The sequence below is a fragment of the Delphinapterus leucas genome, chromosome X, assembly GCF_059928025.1.
Source record: "Delphinapterus leucas isolate spDelLeu-1000000601 "Yukka" chromosome X, BTC_Dleu_Yukka2, whole genome shotgun sequence".
Lineage (NCBI taxonomy): Eukaryota > Metazoa > Chordata > Mammalia > Artiodactyla > Monodontidae > Delphinapterus > Delphinapterus leucas.
Genome location: NC_143150.1, coordinates 36,045,066 through 36,066,633, shown reverse-complemented (window position 1 = coordinate 36,066,633; position 21,568 = coordinate 36,045,066). Strand labels below are relative to the sequence as shown.

The 21,568-nt window shown below is 43.8% G+C and overlaps 1 protein-coding gene and 1 pseudogene across 1 annotated transcript in view; one reads left to right on the top strand and one right to left on the bottom strand.

The window, feature by feature from the left end:
* The window catches only part of TRPC5 (transient receptor potential cation channel subfamily C member 5), a 133,674-nt gene extending 117,163 nt beyond the window's left edge, over positions 1 to 16,511 (bottom strand). The window contains exon 1 of the mRNA XM_022556737.2: positions 15,994 to 16,511. Within this exon, the coding sequence (XP_022412445.2) occupies positions 15,994 to 16,371 (378 nt within the window). The 5' untranslated portion in view covers positions 16,372 to 16,511. The remainder of the gene's footprint in view (positions 1 to 15,993) is intronic.
* LOC149744202 (ubiquitin-like FUBI-ribosomal protein eS30 fusion protein pseudogene) lies at positions 2,163 to 4,787 on the top strand (annotated as a pseudogene).
* Positions 16,512 to 21,568: the final 5,057 nt, after the last annotated feature.

Below are 21,568 nucleotides of genomic sequence, written 5' to 3'. Positions count from 1 at the left end.
CTTGCTCTGCAGCAGGGCTTGGCTAGAGCTGGGAAGCCTTTGAGAAAAGAAGCTTGAGCCTGGATAATGCCAAGAAGCTTAAGCTGAACTAGCACAGACATCTCAGCAGGACTCTTTCTTCTTTAGCGGAAAAGCAGGCACCATGACAGCACACATCATAATGAGAAGTTGATTTTTTGGTATTCAACGGCCAGGATTAAATTCCTGGGTCATAGTAATAAATGGGGGCATATTTAAAAAAGAATACGTAACTTTTGATTGACAGGAAAAGTAGCTTAAATCATTTTGTGATTGAAACCGTGACTATCACGTGGACATCATCAAGTGCAAGCAAGATTTTTTTCCAAACACAGTCTTTGACAAAGTTTACTAATATCCATGTAATGTAATGCATTTACTCATATATTTTCCCTCTATTACATTTCGAGAGGAAAAACTTAAGAAAAATGCCCCCCCCCATAACTTCTCCCTCTTTCACACATTACTTTTAATTGTATTCCTTTGAGCTGGCAGCTGTGTTGTCAATCGTGCCTTCTGGAGCGGATTGCCTTTTGTTCTTGTCAGAACAGACCGAGTGTTAAAGGAAAGGAGAAGCAGCTTGGTTGCCTCTGGCTGGAGATGGGAGAAGGGAGAGCTACTCCGGGTTTCTAACCCTACTGCTACTGCCTCTTGCCTCTTTTTCTCCCAGTATGCTTGCATGCTAAGTGTGGGCTGCTATCTTCCCTTGAGAACAGTAAGCTATGTGCTGCTCTCTGCTGAATTAGGAAAGCATCAGCTGTCTTGTCCTTATTTCCCTGAAGTCAAACATGCCCCAAATCTGAAACTTGGAAAGGCAAAGATATTTTCAACGTAAATATGACCTTTCAGGGCTTCCCTGGTGGCGCAGTGGTTGACAGTCCGCCTGCCGATGCAGGGGACACGGGTGCGTGCCCCGGTCCGGGAAGATCCCACATGCCGCGGAGGGGCTGGGCCCGTGAGCCATGGCCGCTGAGCCTGCACGTCCAGAGCCTGTGCTCCGCAACGGGAGAGGCCGCAACAGTGAGAGACCCGCGTACCGCAAAAACAAAAAACAATAAACCTTTCAACCACTTGCAAAACATTTCCCTCTCTTTGAAAGACACATGTAACCAGATACCTTAGTGCTGCAAGGAAGTCTTTTCCTCTGTAGCACCTTTTCAGGAATTCAGGCCAGGGCTAATGGAAAGGAGGCCTTGGAAGGGACAGAGTTCCAAACTAAATTCACTACTGCTTAATTTTCTCCTTCATATTCAGTCAATAGGGGTTAAGAATCTCAAAGAGTGACGAAAAGTTGCAAGAGTGGTAGTGATCAAGGCTCCCAGATGCTTGGTTATTCTACCCCCGATTTCTACTTGGGGAGGAAACAGCACTCAGCTCTTAGAGGGCTTCGTAGACACAGGGGATTGTTTGTCTATTGTCAGAAAAGAGCAGCAAAGTAGATCAGGTATGCAAGGAGGAGGCTTAGTTCCAGCAAACTCTCCTTCATCTGTGGTCTCATGATACTGTTCGTTCATAAACTCGAGACTCTCTGGAGGCCCCAGACACACATTTGAGAATTTGGGGCAGCTGACACTTGCACAGAATTGTGTTGGGACTTCTTTCATACCTTGCCAAGCTTCCGTTCCATCAAATTAACATGGGGGTGTTGAACTCTTTCAGAGGCTAGAGATTACTATACCTTGGATCGGTTGCAGTGACAGAAGAATGACTAGATTGCCACTATGTTTCAATTAACCTTGATGATTCTACGATTATGTGGACCGCAGCCAAACAGATATCCACCAGAACTCCAGAGGTTTTATTCTAGAAATGCATCAATGGCATCACTCCCTGTGGAGTTATTAGTGAACTCCCCTGTGGTTTCTATATATACTGGGGCTCTGTATTCTTGCCTCTCTACTAAACCAGTTATGTGTCAGGCACAGTACCTATTTAATGTGGGTTTATAAAGTAGTTTTAAAACAATTTCAAAACAGTTTTCATTTCTCTCCACTGCTGAAATCATGGTTTTGAAATTGGGTGGCCACATTTCCTTCTTCCCCATCAAACGCTCCTCAGCACCTTTGGGCTGCTCTCTCTAGTATGAAATTCTTTATTGAGAATGCTTTCCTAGGTAGTGACGTGGCACACAGCAGGCTAAGAGGATGTACTCCCTCCTATTTCTTGACTCTGTCTTTGCGGCAGCAGCAGTGGAGGCTGCAGTGGATTCAGTAGCCAACATACAGTTCTTTGTTCGTGTCCAGGAGCTACACGCCCTATAGCCGACTAGCCAGGAGACAGTTACTCAAATCAAGGCTCTTGGAGGCTCATTGAAGGGCATCACCCTGGAAAATCAAATGGTGCTCCTGGCAGGCATGCCTATGGAAGCTACCCTTGGCCGGCATGGGGTGGAGACCTTGACCACCCTGGAAGTAGCTAGCCATGTGCTTGGAGGTAAAGTCCATTGTACCCTGGCCTGTGCTGGGAAAGTGAGAAGCAAGACTCTCAAAGTGGCCAAAAAGTATGAAAAGGAGGGGTGGTGAGAGGAGAAGGAGATGCTGATGGGCTGGGTCAAGTGGCAGATGTAGTACAACTGTCGCTTCATCAATGTTGTACCCACTTTTGGCAAGAAGAAGGGTGTGCCAATGCTAACTCTTAAATCCTTTGTGATACTGTTTTTTTTTCTAACAAAGCCACTTGGTGCGGTTAAAAGAATACTTTCCTATCTTACAGTTCATTCCCTCTAGGTACAAGATGTGTCCTTGCTCCTCTGACCAGCTTACGGATGCTCAAGGGTCTTTCAGGAAATATTTAAATCTGGTTCTAAAGAAGCAGTTCAGGATTGAGAGTGCTAGCTCAGTGTTCTCGTTAGACCATAGTCTTCGGTCTGGTTGCTAGATTGAATTCTCCAATCCTGAAGACCAAGGGGCATGGAAATGATACTACCACCTGAACTGTTTAGTTGAATCTATTAATTCAGGCTTCCTCCTAGGTAGTTTAAATGAAAAAGTAGTGGGAATGACCAAAGAACGATCTCCAGTTAAAGATAGCTTAGCTCATTCGAGTAGCTGCCCCCAAATAAGACCTATGGCATTTTCTCCCAAGTAAGTTCCAGGATCCAGAGAACACTTTCCATTCTAATCAGACAAGCTATTACCCAGAAAAGCTTAGCAATGATGGCAGAATATGCAAGCCAACTTTGTTGGGCTTCCTGGTTTACAAGTGGGAACCAGCTAATTTAGAAATCAGCAGTCTCTTATTAAAATGATGGAGACTTTAACACTGGAAGAAAGAAATCATGTTCCCAACAGGGAAGGTAGAAAACTAATGACAGCAAGGTCAAGTCAGGGCTTACCACTGTGTACCCCCTCCGTAGGCCAAGGGAAGGCTATTTGGCTAGCAAAAGCTGTGAATTATGACCACATAATAACAGCCAGGGGCTGTTGGTTACAAACTAAATAGGTTTGGTTTTTAGACACAAATGTGTCTACACATTGGCAAACTCTAGCTAAAACAGCCATATAGACTTTCTTTCCTTCTAACAAAGATACTTAAGCACTAAACTGGAAACTTAAAGATAAAAGAATGACGAAGCATGAATACTCTTTCACCCAAGCTCTCTTACATCAGAGAGAGACACTAAGACATTTAAAGCATCACTTAAAACAACCCTGTACTTTTATGCAGAAAAGGTAAAAGATTTAGAATACAAATGAACTTTGCTCTTTGCTGCAGACTTGCTGTAAAACTCAGGGTAAATCATTGTTTTTTTTAATACATCAGGGTGAACCTTTTTAAAGAATGAACAAAGTGCTAATGACCTTAATATACAAAGAGTTTAGACAAACTGTAAGAAAAAGATGGAGATTCTAGTAGAAGAACGGGTTAAAAAATTAACAGTAGATACAATGGAGAAAAGACAGCCTCTTCAATAAGTGGTGCTGGGAAAACTGGACAGCTACATGTAAAAGAATGAAATCAGAACACTCCCTAACACCATATACAAAAATAAACTCAAAATGGATTAAAGACGTAAATATAAGTCCAGACACTCTAAAACTCTTAGCAGAAAACATAGGCAGAACACTCTATGACATAAATCACAGCAAGATCCTTTTCGACCCACCTCCTAGAGAAATGGAAATAAAAACAAAAATAAACAAATGGGACCTAATGAAACTTCAAAGCTTTTGCACAGCAATGGAAACCATAAATAAGACCAAAAGACAACCCTCAGAATGGGAGAAAATATTTGCAAATGAAGCAACTGACAAAGGATTAATCTCCACAATTTACAAGCAGCTCATGCAGCTCAATATAGAAAAAACAACCCAATCCAAAAATGGGCAGAAGACCTAAATAGACATTTCTCCAAAGAAGATATACAGATTGCCAACAAACACATGAAAGGATGCTCAACATCACTAATCATTAGAGAAATGCAAATCCAAACTGCAGTGAGGTATCACCTCACACCAGTCAGAATGGCCATCATCAAAAACTCTACAAACAATAAATGCTGGAGAGCGTGTGGAGAAAAGGGAACCCTCTTGCACTGTTGGTGGGAATGTAAATTGATACAGCCACTGTGGAGAACAATATGGAGGTTTCCTTAAAAAACTACAAATAGAACTATCATACGACCCAGCAATCCGACTACTGGGCACATACCCTGAGAAAACCATAATTCAGAAAGATACATGCACCCCAATGTTCATTGCAGCACTATTTACAATAGCCAGGATATGGAAGCAACCTAAATGTCCCTCAACAGAGGAATGGATAAAGAAGATGTGGTACATATGTTCAATGGAATATTACTCAGCCATAGAAAGGAACAGAACTGTGCCATTTGCAGAGGCGTGGATGGACCTAGAGGCTCTCATACATAGTGAAGTAAGCCAGAAAGAGGAAAACAAATATCATATAATATTGCTTATATGTGGAATCTAGAAAAATGATACAGATGAACTTATTTGCAAAGCAGAAGTAGAGACACAGATGTAGAGAACAAATGTATGGATACCAAGGGGGGGAAGTGAGTGGTGGGATGAATTGGGAGACTGGGATTGACATATATACACCACTATGTATACAATAGATAACTAATGAGAACCTACTGTATAGCACAGGGAACTCTACTCAGTGCTCTGTGGTGACCTAAATAGGAAGGATATCCAAAAAAGAGGGGATACATGTATATGTATAGCTGATTCACTTTGCTATACACCAGAAACTAACAGAACATTGTAAAGCAACTATACTCCAATAAAAATTAATTTAAAAATTAACAGTTGATTCAGAGAAAAATAAAACAAATTACTTATCATATGAAAAGATGTGAAATACCACTTATAATAAAAGAAATTCAAATGTAAAACAATAATGAGATAGTATTTTTTACCTGTCAGATTGACAGAGATGTTTTAAAATTGATTTTTTTTGCAGTCTGTGATTGCAAGGATGTGAGAAACAGGCACTTTCACATACTGTTGGTAGGAGAACAGCTTGGCAATATATATCAAAATTAAATAATGCACATACTCTGTGATTCCATGATCTTATTACTAGGAATTTACAGATAATAATCACACAAGTGTTCAAAGACATATATACGAGGATATTCATCACAGCATTGTTTAGAAAAACAGAAACCAAAACCTAAATATCCTTGAAACAATTTAAATGTTCATTAATAGAGGACGGGTTAAATAAATAAGGCACATTTATATGATATAATACAGTATTGTCATTAAAAAGAATACAATACATATGAATACCCTCACAGGGAACGAGGTCCACAGTGTATTGCTAAGGAAAATAAAACAAGTTGCAGAACATTTGTGAAGAGATGTCTGTGTGTGTGTGTTTGTGTATATTTGTTTCTGCTTGCATATGCATAGAAAATACCTAGGAGGGCATACCTATATCATTAATAGTGATGACCTGTGAGAGTGGAAATGGGATGTTTTTCTTCACATGCTTTTATACTCTTTTAATTCTTATAGTATTACTTTTATAGAAAAAACTCCAAAATAAACAAATGGATGTGGAGAAGGGTGGTGGTGACCTTGGACCCTGATACTTGAATAATTTCATACCTCAGTTTAAGAGTTAAGAAATAAGGGAGGGGAGAAAGTAAAAATGACAAATATTCGTTTTGGTTGGGTAGACAAAGCCCAAACTGTCTTAGACACCAGGTGTCTCAGTGGGGATAGAAGCCTTCCCGCTGCAGGCCCACTAGAACGCGGGGAGACAACTCTCTGCCTATTTGATGACGACAGTATGGATTGGAGGATTTCTAGAGGTCATTTTTAGCCCCAAAGTTCTATCCACTATTCTGATACAGATAATGGAGCTGGTGATGTCACAAACCCCAAATCACTTCAGGTTGCCCTTGAAGAGCAGAGGGGTATTTGGAAATTACACTCTCCAGCTTTAGAGGTATTTTTTATGGGTCATCACTCCCCTTCTCTTGGGGAGGAGGCAAAGGTGGTAGACTCACGAGAGATTTGTCATGGGACCGGCTTCATTTCCTTCTCTGATTTGGATTTCTTTGGAAGGTTCTTTCAATGCCTTTTTAATATCTGGCTCGCAGCCCTCCTTTACTAATGGACAGACAATAGCAATCCACTTGATAGCAAGGTGAACCAGGAAAATTTCCCTCATTCAAGCCCCTGGTGATCGTGTGCTGATTACCTTCCCTCTACCGAGGACTTCAGAGGGCTGACATACTTCTTAGAATAGACTAGCTGCTGGATTGGGGTCACTTAATCCTGCCAGAGGTAACGAAGTGTGCATTTATCAGTAGGTCCCTGAATCTGGGATGGCCCTCACTAAGGTGGCTTTCCTTCTGACTCCAGAGACTTTCTGCAGATACAAAAAACCACTTCCTTCATCCTGTCTCGTCTGGTGGCTTCACTATCCTTCCAATCCTGGGCTCGATTTATCAGTGACAATTCAGCATGGTTTGAGGGGTCATTAACCAACCCTCTTTCCTCAAACTATCAACCCTGTGCCTGTATTTTGAACTCTATTCTACAGGAAATAAGGAGCAACTGTGGTCGTTTGAGTGACGTGATCAGATACCTATGCTCCCACATATACAGCACTTTCTTATCTCTCACAGCATTACACTTCGACTCATTGTATGTTTGCCCCTTCACTTCAATTAAGTTATTCAAAGGGACTTGGTATCCAACTGGGTGTGGGTGGCTGAAGGAGAGAGTGAAGATGAAGACATCTGCAAGGTTTCAAATCTACATAATTGAAAGGATAAATGGAAGGGTAAAGGTGCCATCACCTGAGAAAGGATACACCGGATGAGGAAGAGGATTTGGAGGGCAAAACGAGGCTGGCACGAGGATTAACAACACAGACTCTACTGCCAGACTGCCTAGGTTTGAATCCCAGTTTGTCCACTTACTAGCTGTATGAGCTTGGGGAAATCATTTAACCTCTTTGTGCCTTGATGTCCCCATTTGTAAGAATGGATAAGAGTATTGGGTTGGCCAAAAATTTCATTCAAGTTTGTCCATAAGATGGTACAGAAAAACCCGAATGAACTGTTTGGCCAATGTAATATCCTGCATCACAGGATGGTTGTGAACATTGAATAAATTAATGTAGGTTTATGTACTGGTACCTGGCACCTAGTAAGTGCTAAATTAGTGTTTGTTAGTGTTAGACACAGGGAATTTCAATGTTTGAGGTACATTTAAAATGTATTCTGAAATTCTGAAAATAAATTATGGATCTTCTGATAGATATTGGGCTAGAAAAGGAAAAGTCACAGAACTCTGGACAGCATGGATATTGAAGCAAGAGAAAAGATAAGGATTTTACAAAAGAGACTAAGAGGCAGTGGTCAGAGAGGGAGGAGGAATCAGGTAGCCTTGATATCCTGGAATCCAAGAGAGTTGTCAACCAATGAGATTAAAATGGGACACAGACATTGTACCCGTGAGTACGGGGAGGTGTTGGAAGAGAGGAGGGAGAGAGTGCCATTTGGAGAAGAAGATAGATAAAAGGAGAGAGAGTCAAAGATCAATATGGTCAGCTCCTCACAAATATTTTTTGGTGGGCAGACCTGTCCAAAAGGCCCCTGGGTGATCAGTGGGTCCAGCTTCTTTCTTTCATCCCACATCACTCCTCTCTGCCCCAACTGCCAATCAGAGGACCAGTAGCAACCAGCTGGGACAGTGGAGAGTGTTCGCCAAGGTCCCACCTAAGGAGCTGCTCAGGCAGTGGCCATACACTCATTCTCCTTTACGACAACTGGGATCAGAGGATTAAGAGGGAGGGCAGATGAGCACAGGAGCCCAAGAACTACTGTTTCTGATAAGACTCAGGGCCCACCTCACCCAGTGTCCTGACTCTGAGTCAGGTATCTGGGGCCTTCCTCCATGAGGTTAACCTCATGAGGGTAACAAGAGTCCCAGGCATTGCTTTCATCACCAGCCCTTCACTCCAGCACCTACTGTGAACAGGCCACCATCATTCCCACTACCCACGTCATTGCTCATTCACTTCCATCTGACAAATGTCCCGTCCCCTTCTTTCTTCCTTTCCAGCTCAAAGTTTCTTTCTTTGCTCAAATATTCCTCCCCTGAAAGCTCTTTGCCTACTTGTAACCAGAGTGGCCTTCTATATTGTCCACATCACACGTTTTGGATAATGTAACACATATTTCCTTGCACCGTTCTATTTCTGTCCCATGTTTGCTGTTGGCATATGGAAAGGAATCAGTACAAGGCAACATTTGGTGCTCTGGGATAGGACAGCTGGAAGGAGAGATGGGAGGAGAGTGCTGAGTTTTGCACTGATATTTCACACTTGAACGGAGTTTGCAACAAGAACCATAAGTTGAAAAAAACCAACTGAGCAGCCTGGGGTGAAAAGGAGACGGAAGATGGCTGTCCTCTACATAACTGCGCATGTGAGGTGAAGGAGGAGGGGGTCTGTTATACACAGCTGCGATCCACCTACCCAGAGGAGAGGAGAACAGGAAACTCCCTAACTGGACATGTGTATGTGGGTCAGGGCCGTATACAACCATAAGCATGAGGCTACAGAAAGGAAGCCCTGTGCTGGGGGGAACCCTGAAGGGGGAGGGGGGGGGTCAGTCATGGCTAAAAAACCTCATGTGTTTTTATTTAGTGACTTGCTTTTGAGATTATTTCATAGTCTCCTCCTTGTGAAGTATTATGCAGCTAGCTCCCTTGGCCTACTTGGGACCAAGTTTAAATAATTATATTTTTCTTTCTGAAAGGTAAGCATCACTAGCTTAGGTTTTCTGTGTCCCTTGGGAGCACAGGCTGGAACTTTGTTATGAATGAGTTGTTTTAGATAGACACTACTTGTGGTTGCTTTGTTGATTTTCAGCTTTGTTGTAAGTGTTACTGCTTCTGATGTTTCCTCAGAGGCAGTGTGGGGTGGTAGAAATAGTGGCTCGGGAGACAGGAAGCATTTGTGCCAGTTCGAGCTCAGCTGAGCGACCCTGGACATGTCATTTCAGACCAAATGATCTCTAAACCCTATGATTCTGCTCTGTGAGTGAAGCAGCCCATGTCTACAGAAAGTCAGCACAGGTACAGGAGAGGAGAGAATCCACTTTATCAGTTTGGCCGATATGATGCCGTGTGGTCATTCTGACATTTTCTTCCAATGAAGTGGCTGATTTATTTTCTTGACTTGATTGACACAACCCATGTTTTTGGCCTAGAACTTTGACTTTGGAACGAAACTCATAGAATCAAAGCTGTGACTCAGATTATTATAGCGATAAATACCTATTGTTATATTGGGCAATTCAGGTAACAAAGACTTAATAATATTTTGTATTAATTCTAATGATATGAGTATCATTATTGAATGCTATGTGCCACAAATTATGCCAAATGTTAAAAAATAATTCTCATTTAAACCTCGCAACCACTTACGACGTAGGTAATATTAACCCCATTATACAGATAAGGAAACTGATGCTCAATCAGGGCAAACAGCTTTCCTAAGGTCATGCAGTCTGAACTCTTAGCCACTATGTGCTAGTGGGTGCTTAATACATATTTAAAAATGAATAAATGAGATTAGCCAGCAGGAGTTCTCAGCATGGCTTCAACTAGTAGGAACAGGAACAGTACTGCCTCCCATGTATTGAGTATTCACTATGTCAGGCACCCGTTCTAAGTAATATACATGGATTATTTCATTTAATTTTCACTAGAACTCTGTGAGGTAGGCTCCATTATTGTTGACATTTACAGATGAAGAAACTGAGGTTTGGAGAGATTAAGTGACTTGTGCAAGGAAGCACATCTACTAAAACTGCTAAGACTCCGAAGTCTCTGTTCTTTCTACTACTCCAGGCTGCCTGTAAATAGAGTGACTTGTGCAGTTCTGTTCTTTACTTTCTGCTCTCCTGCTGAGTACTTGAGATTTATAGGCTAGACACTGTAGGCCCCTTTTTTTTTGCACCAGTCACCTTTTCCTAGGCCCTCAGTGTCCTCTCTACACTGTGCCATCTCTCCCTGGGACCAAGGATCAGATAGGGGAAGGGGTAAGTGGAGTGCTTTGTTGCTGATTTTCTGCAATCTCAGCACAAACACTTATCGGTGTTGTTGAGACTTAATCTCGCTAGCTCATCTGTGAGACCAATTTTAATTTGGAGCCATCTGCCACAGACAAATGAGTAATTATGGCAGAGCCCAGAGGGGCGGGCCATGGGGAGAAGGTTGGCTTAGCCTCTTGACACCTCCCTGCATTGACGCAAGTGACCAAGAAAGAAAATTCCTTGGATGGGCTGTTGATGCAGAGGCCAGCAGCTCTACCTCCCTGTTGCTCAAATCCTTAGACTCCAGTGAACAAGGAGGGATGAATGCGGGGTCATGGCAGGAGAAGATGCTCTCCCCGTCACCGTACTGGCGGTGCCTTGTGGTGAGCACCACTTGTCAGCTGGTCTCTCCACACAATATGACAGGCTAAGTCAAACTGATGGAGTGAAGCTGAAAATAATAGTCATTGAACTCTGTCTAGCATTAACTTTTGTTTCAGAAGACTTTACTATATCTTTATCTTACTTCTTCCTCACGACAGCCCTCTATATTAGGTAGGGGTGGGCATTGTGAGCTTCATTTTATAGATAAGGAAATTGAGTTGTAGGGTGGTTCTATAACTGGCCACTTGTAAAAGACCTTATGACTTGCCCAAGGTCACCCTGTTAGCTACAAGGTGGCTAGCACCTCAAACTCCAAATTAGAGTCTGTCATTCTGTCTTCTAGACCAGTGATTTTCCAGTTATGCTTGCTTCTCAGGGCCAAGGAGTTATGGGTGTGTGTGTGTGTGTGTGTGTGTGTGTGTGTGTGTGTGTGAAGAAGTGGGGCTTTTGGCCCTGACCTGCACTTAAACTAGGGCAGCTCTGCTTGGGTCTGTTTGTTTTACGTCTCCGTAGGATTTCATTTAATGAAAGACTCCGCTACTGAAAATGTTTGAAAACTACTTGTCTAGGCTAGTATTTCTCATCAAGAGTGTAGTGGGTTGAACTGTATCCCCACAAAAGATATGTTCAAGTCTTAACACCTGGTACCTGTGAATGTGACCTTATATAGAAAAAGGGTCTTTGCAGATGTAATCAAGTTGAAATGAGTTAGTCCTGGATTAGGGTGGGCCCTAAATCAAACAGCTGGTGTCTTTATAAGAGATAGGAGAGGGAGATTTGGACACAACCACACAGACGAAAGGCACAGAGGAGAACCCCATATAATGATGGAGGCAGAGAATGAAGTGACGCAGCTACAAGCCAAGGCATGGAACAGATTCTTAGAGCCTCCAGAAGGAACCAGGCCCATCAACACCTGCATTTCGGACTTCTGGCCTCTTGAACTGTGAGAATACATTTCTTTTAAGCCACCCGATTCGCCGTACTTTGTTATGGCAGCCCTAGGAAATGAATACAGAGGGTCACATAGACCTCTTACCTAGAAACGGGTTGGGGGGTGGGCTTATTAACATGCTGATTCCAGGCACAAACCCCAAGATTCTAATTCTGTAGGTATGGATTGGGGCTCAGGGGTCTGTATTTTGACAAGTTCTCCATATGCACAAAGCTTCATCTTTGAGCTGGCTTTGACCATAGACAGACACAAGACTCCTCTCTGGATTGGAGCTGGATTTGCGCCCCCTGCTGATGGTGCTCCTCTAGTGGTTCCAAGAGTCAGTGGGCCAAAGGCAGTAGGTTTCATGGACAAGCAATAGGCTGGTATTAAACCTTCTGTAGTCCAAAATTTTTTGAGAGACTACAGAGAATAATGAGAACTATTTGAGTGTTTTCCCCAAGGAATCACAAATCCCACAGGTGGCCAACATCTAACCCTAAGGAAATAGGCTGTAGTGGTTAGGGAGTGGGTGCTTCCAAGAGGGTCGGTTTTCTGGAGTAGCAAGAAGACCACAGAATACACACGCGCACACACGCACGGAGTCTTCTACTTGTTGTCTGGTGCAGGAAATTCTGATATCTGATAGAGCATCACCCTTTTTACTTTAAGATTTGGTACCTATTAAAAATGCAGGTGTCCATGTGAGTGATGATACTTGAAGCCAGGGTCAGCCATGTACACCCAGCCTCCAGTCTTTATCTGAGAGCAGTTTTGATAGGCTAGAAGAGGAAGAAAAGCATGATGGGCTGGGGTAAGGGTACGGCAGAGGGGGTCTTACTGCCAACCTGAAGCCAAACTCCTTGCTCAATAAACCCAAAGAGGGGACTAGTTTATCCACCCAAGATTGATGGAGGTCAGCTGGGCCCGATCCTTTGGCGAGCTGGGGGAGGGCCTCCATGAAAAGGGACAGGTGTTTGGATTCTGTGTGTGTGAAGAGTGCCTTCCTGGGAGTAGCCTGCCCAGCTGGACCCAAGGTCCTTCAGGAGTCCTGTGTTTGCTCACATCCCTGACTGCTCCCAGGTAAACAAATCTTGTTTCTATCTCCCAGAGAGGCAGGGCTCCAGCACTGTGGCAGCCTGTTGTTATAGTTACTGATATATGACTTACCACAGCAATTGTCAGAGCAATGGAAGAAAATGCAATTTAGTAGCGGCCGGTGGTGGCGTTTAGGAGAGAGGAGAGAGGAGAAAGGGAGGAGAAGGCTGCTGAAGAGACTTCAGTATGATGTACGGTGGACAAAGGAGGCAGTGAGTCTGAAAGGCCCTTGGTGAAAAACAGCCTGTCCCCAGTAGCTTCACCCAGGTTTCATATGCCTGACATTCTACCAGTGGTGCTTCATTCCTGTGAGGTAAGCACTGCTTCTATCCAGGGGAGGTCATGCCTTAGATTGTACTTTCAAGTGACTTTACCTGGCGCCTTTCTTCCTCAGGGTTTGCCGGAGCAATGGGGAAAGATGGGAGAAAGGGTTGGCCATCAAATAAGGACTTGGCCTACTTTCAAAACTCAGATAGGGCTGCCATTGCTAGTCCCCTCTTTGCAAATTTCCTCTGTGCTCTCCCCTCTTTCAAAACAGTTATGAAGCTAAATGGGATTGAATATGAAAGTGCAGGATGTCTTGTTCAAGCAGCTAGCTATGTGCTTTTCTGGGAGATACACTTGACTCCTCCTTGTTCACCAGCAAGAATTCATCACCCATTATATACTAGGCACTGGGTCAGGTGCTGATGGGGGACGCGTGGAAACAGTTGGGCATTAGAGTATGCTTCACACTTAAGAAACATTCTAGTTACAGAGACTAAACATTTATACGAGTAAGGCTGACCAGTAGTATGTATTAGTGTGTGATTGGTGTCAAGTGAAGGGTAGAGCCAATGGCTACATAATCTCAGAGGTGGACAAGATCATGGAGCAGAGTAGCTGGGTAAGCCTTAGTTCAGATTAGCACATGAAATCACTCAGACACTTAGCAGGGCTCTAGGGAAAAGGGGCCCAGAACAAATCAGTTGTGATGGGGATGGAGACGTGGACCGGGTAGGGAACATGCTTACACCTCTCTGCTTAGCTATATATCCAGATTCTATAGGCACGTCCTTTCCAGAGAGGTCATCCATCCTCCACTCATCTATCCTGTCTCGGAACTCCTGTGCTGGGAGTTCTCAGACTTAACTCAGACTTCCAGGAGAGCAGGATAGCCTAGTGGTTAAGCGGGTGGGGTTAGGAGCTAGGCTGCCTGGGTTTGAATTCTGGCTCTGACATTTATTGTGACCTTGAATAACTGACTTAACCATCCAGTGGCTCAATTTGTCTCATCAGTATCATGGGGACAGTCATAACAGTGCCTGCCTAACAGAGTAGCTGAGAGGATTAAATCGTGTAAAATGCTTAGCACGGTGCGGATGCATACTATTCATTCATAAAATAAATATTTACTGAGTGCCTTTGATATTGCAGGCACTTTCCCAGTGCTGGGATACAGCAGTGAAGAAGAGAGATAAGGTCTCTTCTCTCTTGGCACTGTGTTAAATGTTGATTCAGGCCCTTTACCCAAGGAACTTTTAATCTAGTACCTTGCTTTCTGCTCTATCAATTCCAATTCCTAGTCTGTGAGTTATCAGCTAGCTTATTTTCATTCCTTCTTGTTTAACTAGGCAAGTATTAAAGCTATTAATTCCCTTTAAACCCAGCTTTGGTCATGTCCCATAAGATTTGATGTTTTCATTATCAGTGTTTTTTAAGCACTTTGCAATTTTGGTTTTGGTTTGTACTATTTCTACTTTTTAATGTACTGTGGTATTCCATGTCTGATGACTGTATTTTCTTTGTTCTACTACATGCGCCTACTATGCTCCAAAGGAAGAGAGACAGTGGAGACCTGTCTAACTTGAGGGGTTTAGAAGGGACTAAGGGGGAGGCAGGACTAGAAAAGACCATTAATGAAGGGTATTGAGTGCTAGGCTTCATGGGCTGGTTTCTCTTCTAATGAAGAGACATTGGAGTCACTGAAAGGATGGACAGGAATGACAGGATTGTTATGCAATCTGGGAAAGAATAAGCCAGTATCATTGTTCAGGATGGCTTGAGAGAAAGAAAGAGGCTAGAGGCAGGGAGTCCAGATAGAAGTTTTCATGTTAGTTTAGGACAGGGATTCTCAAACCCGAGTGGGCATCACAGTACCCTGGAGGGCTTGCTGAGACACAGCTTGCCGGGCCCCACCTCCAGAGTGTCTGATTCAGTCAGTCTGTAGTGGGGACGGAGACTTTTGCATTTTCTAACAAGTTCCCCTGGTGATGCTAATGCTGCTGGTCCAAGAACCACACTTTGAGAATCACTGATGTAGGAGAGAGATGATGAGAAGCAGAGGTGCAGTGGTGGGAGCTGGGCTAGAGAGGAAAGAAAGTATGTATCAATACAAGATATTGGGAAGGAAGAACTCACGGGGCTTGGGGATGGAGCATGGAGACAGGGCAGAGGAAGGACTCGAAGATGACTCCAGAGTGTTAAACCTAGGTGCCTCAGAGGACAGGAGAATCACAGAGGCAAACCCCTGAACGTCTAGGGGTGGAATGCATTCACATGAGTGGAACTGGAGAGGTGTGTAGGCCCCTGTATCCATTTGCATCTGTGCCATGGCACTCAAGTTGAAAGGCCTCCTGTCCTTCTTCAGGAGAGAGTGGGTGAGAAGGGGAAAGCTCAGGTCTGTGTTTGGTTTCTCCTTGTCCCCCCCTTTCAGTGAGGAAGGAAATGAAGATATGGAGCAGGGAGTAGGGAGGGTAGAAGGAGCTTGACTGTTCTGGAAACAGAGAAGATGCTTTTAGGTCAGGTGTTGAAGGTATATGGGCAAGTACTAATAAGGAAAAAGCAAATGAGTAAAACTCAGTGTGGGCCATGCAGGGTAGCTCTAAGATCCCACCTGAGATCACTGATGCTATTCTTGAGAGCAGAGGGCTGCCATGATAGGGCTTCTCAACTGCAGCCCGCCTATAACCTTCCTTAGTTTCAAGGCTTCTGACCCTGCGGTGCTCTGTTGTCCCTGGCTACCTCCCCGGCTGTAGGGGCTTCTTACCTGCTTCTCTCCACTGGGCCGCCTGTAGCTGAGCAGAAGCTCCACAGCGCCCACCACTTCCTTGCGGATGGCGTAGAGCAATGCGTCACCGACGTACACGCTGTGGTTCAGCAGTAGCTCCATGATCTCCAGGTTCTCATTCTCAATGGCAATGAGCAGGGCGCTCCGGCCCAGTGGGTCCATGCAGTTGATGTTGACATTGTAGTAGATCTCGGCCTCCTGGAGGGCCTGCTTCACAGTGGCGTAGTCCCCCTTCTCCACGGCACTGAGGAAGGCCTTCTCCTCTGCAGAGAGCTCCGTCTCAGCCCTCACGATTTGCAGGGGGATTCGGTCTCTGTAGGGTGAGTAGTTGACCCTTTTGTAGTACAGCTGGGCCATGGTTCATAGCAATTTAGAAACCTGAATGAGGAGAGAGAGGGAGACCAAAGATAGTCTTAGATACCTGCAGGTCTCAAGTGGCCAGTTATGGAGGCAGCCTTGCTAATGACTTGGAAAATCCTCACCTGTTTTAAAGCCACAATCTTTCTCTTCTTGCAAAGGAGCATAGCAGAAAAAGCCCTGGCTTCTGGGTCAGAAAGACGTGGGTTCAAATCCTGGCTTTACCAGGTCTGCGACCTTAGGTAAGTTACTCAAGCTCACGGTGTTTCAGTTTATTATTATTAAGCTTATCGATATTAATAATATTAATTGTGCCGGGCTCCACACTAAACACTAATTCCCACCTCAAGGTGACTGTGGGAGTTAAATGAGACCATGACTGATTAAAGCAACTGGCCCAGAGGAAACCTCCTGAGACATAGCACAAGTGAGTTTCTTCCTTCCCTTCTGCTGTCTGGAAATACTCGTGATAATACTTCTGACTGGCGATGCAAAGTTGGACCTCATCTTTGGCCAGTTTCCTTTGGACCCCGGGCCTGTGGGCCTGTGCTAGTTTGTAGGATTACATTTGCAGCTGCCCCAGATGCAGATCCTGGACTGAAACACTGTTGTAGTGCTAACTGAAACATTCTTCTTATTGCTGCTCACTGGGGAAGGGGTATTGACTCCAACAGATTAAGCCACTACCCCCTCTGCCCACTCATGATTTTTCTCCTCCATGATTCTAAACCAAGCAGCTGACAGATATGAGAATCTGTCTGATTCAATTATGAGAAGTGAACGGCCTGTTTTACATGTACCACATCTAAAGCCAGATTTTAACAGAAGTGATTTCAAAGCAAAACCTATTATTGAGTTCCTACAATATGTTTTAACTTTCTCTGGGAGACCAAGAATAAAAGACAGACTTTGCCATTAATTGCATAGAATGAATCACAGTATAGAGCTCTTGCCTTGTAGGTTGCAAATTAAATTCATGCACATTCCTCATTGACTCCTTGTACTAGCCCTATAAGATGGGAATGGTTACCCTCCCCATGGGAGAAGATGAGGCTCAGACCCATTAGGTGATTGACTCTCCTTTCCCTACCATCCTTGGGACCTCCAGAACCCTCTGGAGGCTGAGTTTGGATGAACCCATTTAAGTGTCTTTCATTACCGAACTGTTTTGCCAGCAAAAAGAAATGGAAATGTGATAAAGGGCCTCTTGTCTCATCTCCTGGATGTAAGAGAAGATGAAGACATGCAGCTTCCACAAATATTTGCCTTACTCTTCCAGGTAATTATATCTCTGCTTTGGCAGAGTGAGAGGCATATATTATACCAAGCGGCATTTGCAATTCATGTGCTTGTGATCTTCTGGGAAGTTGGTATTTGAAGGTTAGTGTTGCCTCTTGCCCTGAACAGGCCCAAATGACGAATTTCTCTCTACATCCAACTCTCAGGAGAGCAGAGTGCTGCTTGGCTGTCTTGAGAAGCACTGATATTTTCTTGTGCTACTTTGAAGTAACTCAGCAATGACTAAAGGAAAGTGGCGTTTAGAGGAAGCATTTGTCACTAAACAGCAAATTACTTTAATAATACTAATTGTAGAATGCCTCCTTGTCTCCGTTATAAAGAAAAAAGGGAGGAGAAAGAAGGGACAGTGTGACCTCCTGAAAAGAGACTCAACAACCCAATTCAGTTTATATTTATTTAATTAATCAATATGAACACAGTGGAAGCCTTCCATGTGCCTAGCACTGAGCTAGTCACTTTTGGAACAGAAGAAAGAAAAGGTCCCTGCCTTCATTATCTCTCACCTGGACCATTCCACTTCCTTATAATTAGTTATCCTGACTCCATTCTCTCCCCATCCAGATCGTCTTCCACACCACCCCCAAGTTATCCTGTGAACCACAAATCTGATCCCATTTCACTCTCCTTGGTTAGTATCCCGCTGCTCTTGTGATGAAATCAACACTCCTTTCTGAGATCTACTAGGTCTTGGCTTGTGCTTACCTCTCCAATGTCATCTTAAGCCACTCTTACACTCTTATCCACTATTCTTTAGCCCTGTGGAGCTCCTTTTGATTCTTCCAACATGTCAAGCTTTCTCCCACCTCAAGACCTTGGATCACCTCCTGGAATACTCTTCTCCAGCTCTTTTCATCTTTCAAGCCTCAACAAAATGCCACCTCTTCAGAGAAGCCCTAATTAACTACCCTGTATTATAAAGTAGTTCCTTCATAATCTTCTCTCCATTGGAGCCTTTTCTCTTCCTTCTTGATGCTAATCAGAATTTCTAGTTACATAGACGTATTTCTTTGTCTTCCTGGGTGATCATCTGTTCAGTCCAATTTGCTTTAAAGCTCAAGTGCAGTTGCATCTGTCCTGTTTTTCACACCCTGGATACATATTTGATGAATGAATGAGTAAACCTTCCATGATATTCTCTCATCTCTCTCCATCTCTCCCCAAGTTCTAGCCGTACTGAGTCATGTTCTCTGAGTTGCCCTTTCATGACCATGCGTTTGCATGTGGCTTCATCCCACCTTCTCCACTTAACTAACTTCTCTCTACTTCAGCACCTTGCTCATAGGTCCCCTTCTCCGTGAAGCCTTCCCCCAAGACCCTCAGAAAGTTAGCCAATCTCCCTCTGAGTTCCCCACTGGCACTCAGATCACATTTCTCCAATGTCACTCAACTGCGTGTTTGTCTTCCTGCCATTCGGGTAGGAGTACCTTGATTCCTGCCTTCCTAGCACTTACACAGGCTCTGGAACATGACGGGTGCTCAACAGATGGACGTTTGACGAGCAAATACAATCTAGCTGAGGAGGTTGGTGCAGCTACAGAATGAAGGGCTAAATTGTGTGCTACTGATTCGATGCTTTGGGATTTCAGAAAGGGCTCTGTGAGGCTGGAAGTCTCAGAGAAGGTTTCATGGAGAAGGTAGCTGTTATCCCATCCTTGGAGGATGAATTTAGTGTCAAAATATGAGGGTAGTTCAGGTACCACACGAACAAAGGTGGTGAGGTTGATCATAGCCTAGTTGGGAGATAGTGGTGGGGGCATATTTTTAAGGCTATAATAGGATACAGGGACTAGAGGTAAACTACAATTATAAGGCAATAGCTCAAAACCTCACTTTCCCCATATAAAAAAAAATGACCTTAGGCACCTGTTGCCCATTTGCCACTTAAGGGGCTAACATGGAAGAGAAGGCTAGATGTCTTCTCATATGGTGTCACTTGTGGTGCTGAGCTAAGCATTATTGCTACAGGAAGGTCTGTGCCCACTTTAGCAAGGTGCGGCTTGGGGGGAAACCAAAGACAAATGTATCCCAGGGAAAGGTGAGAACAAAGGGAACTAACTCAATCGGTGCCCTATTGTGTGCCAGGCACTATGCCAGGAGCCAGTGCAATAAGATAATTATTACGGTTCTGAATAATTAATATGTCCTGGGCACTGTGCCAGGTACTGGGGCAGCACTAATAACTACTACTGCTTCTAATAGTAATAATAATGAAAGCAACAAAAAGTACCATTCATTGAACTCTCACCGTATGCCAGATGTGTGGGTTACAGTAGCAAAGAGAGAGGACAGTAAAATCACTGTAAATTTGTGACTTGAAGTAAGTATGATTGGATGATATATAGTCAATTCAGAGTCTAGTGTTACTTTTCACCTCTTGCATTTGAAATTAATCTGGTCTATTGCGTGTCCAGCGGGCTGTGTTATGAGAAGCCTCATGGTATTCCTCTGTAGAGAAAAAAAATCTTTCCTCCAGAAGTTTGCCTGAGATGTACTATTAGAGAGTCACTCCTTTGCTTTAAGGCACTACATCTCTAAAACCACCCCTGGAAGGAAAAATAAATCATGTGGCCAATAGCTAATAACACCTTAATGTGGATTCCTTGATTAGGAAAGTTGCTGTGGCCTTGGGAGTAAAGACATGTATGTTTAGTAGGACATGAAAGATGTGATGGAGGGGAAAGGAGAGGCCTGGAAATCTCTTTTATGGTTTCATGCCCACCTCTACACTACACGCTGAGAGTGATGTAAAAATGGGTTCCCTATATAGTTTGTCTACATGCAGGCTTCTTTAGATGTCTAATGACTTTGCCTAGTTTCCTGCCCTCTGCCGATCCCCAAAGCTGGCGCCATTTGACCCTCACTTACAGCTTTAGCCTCAGCCTTGCTGCAAGCTCTGAGGCTAATTCTTTCTCCATATGCTTGCTATTAGTCCTACTCTGTCATTATTCTGGGAATAAGTAGCTAATGATGGAATTTCTGGCATCTCTTGAAGATGGATTATAGGGAAGTTTCCCTTCCATCACCCTTTACCTTTCTACTTGGCAGGCTGCGCTCATCTGCCATTAACCTAAGCCAGGAGGTGAGGCTGGCTTTCCCATCATTATGCACTGGCCTTGAGGTGTATCCTTAACTGAATGAAATGAAACCAGCCAGCGCTTCATGCCATTCTACGAGTGAACCCTACTCCCAGTGTAGTCCCCCAAGCATGAAAGATTAGGAATGGTCAATCAGGCTGCCTCAGGGGGCTTATCATGTTCCTTCCTTTCTGTGCTGCTAGACAGAGGAGTTTGTCTAATGGGATCTGTGACATCTGTGGTTTTAAATGATGCGATTTAAAGAGCTACATCAATGGGCCGGGCAGAAGGCCAGGATGCAAAGTATTCTCACCATATCCCAGCCCAGATCGTTGCCCAGCTCAGGACTTTGTCTGTGAGAAGGAAAGCCTGGCTTCCCATGTAACTAAAAAAATGGACATGGGATCTGTGTGTGGCTTGCCCTCTGTGCCATGAGGATTGAGTTTGAATGGTGAAACCCTTGTGACGTCTTGCCCTTATCCAAGCTTATCTGTCTACTTGTCCATCTCTTCAGGGTCCTTTAAGGAAAGTCAGTTTAATTTGATAAATTTGTACAATCTCAAGTGGATAATAAATATTCAATGAATATGTACCAGGCACTGTGATAGAAGATGATGGTAACAGCTAGGTTGCTTAAAGCCATACCTCATCTAGTAAAAAATTACATTTGAACAAGGACCTTGAATGCCCAATCCAATGAGTGACTAAAGTGGAAACTTCATGCACATAGCCACAGGGGTGGGCTGGTCGGAGGAAGGTTATGTGTAGCTACGTGTGTGTGTGTGTGTGTGTGTGTGTGTGTGTGTTGATTTCGAGAGCATTTT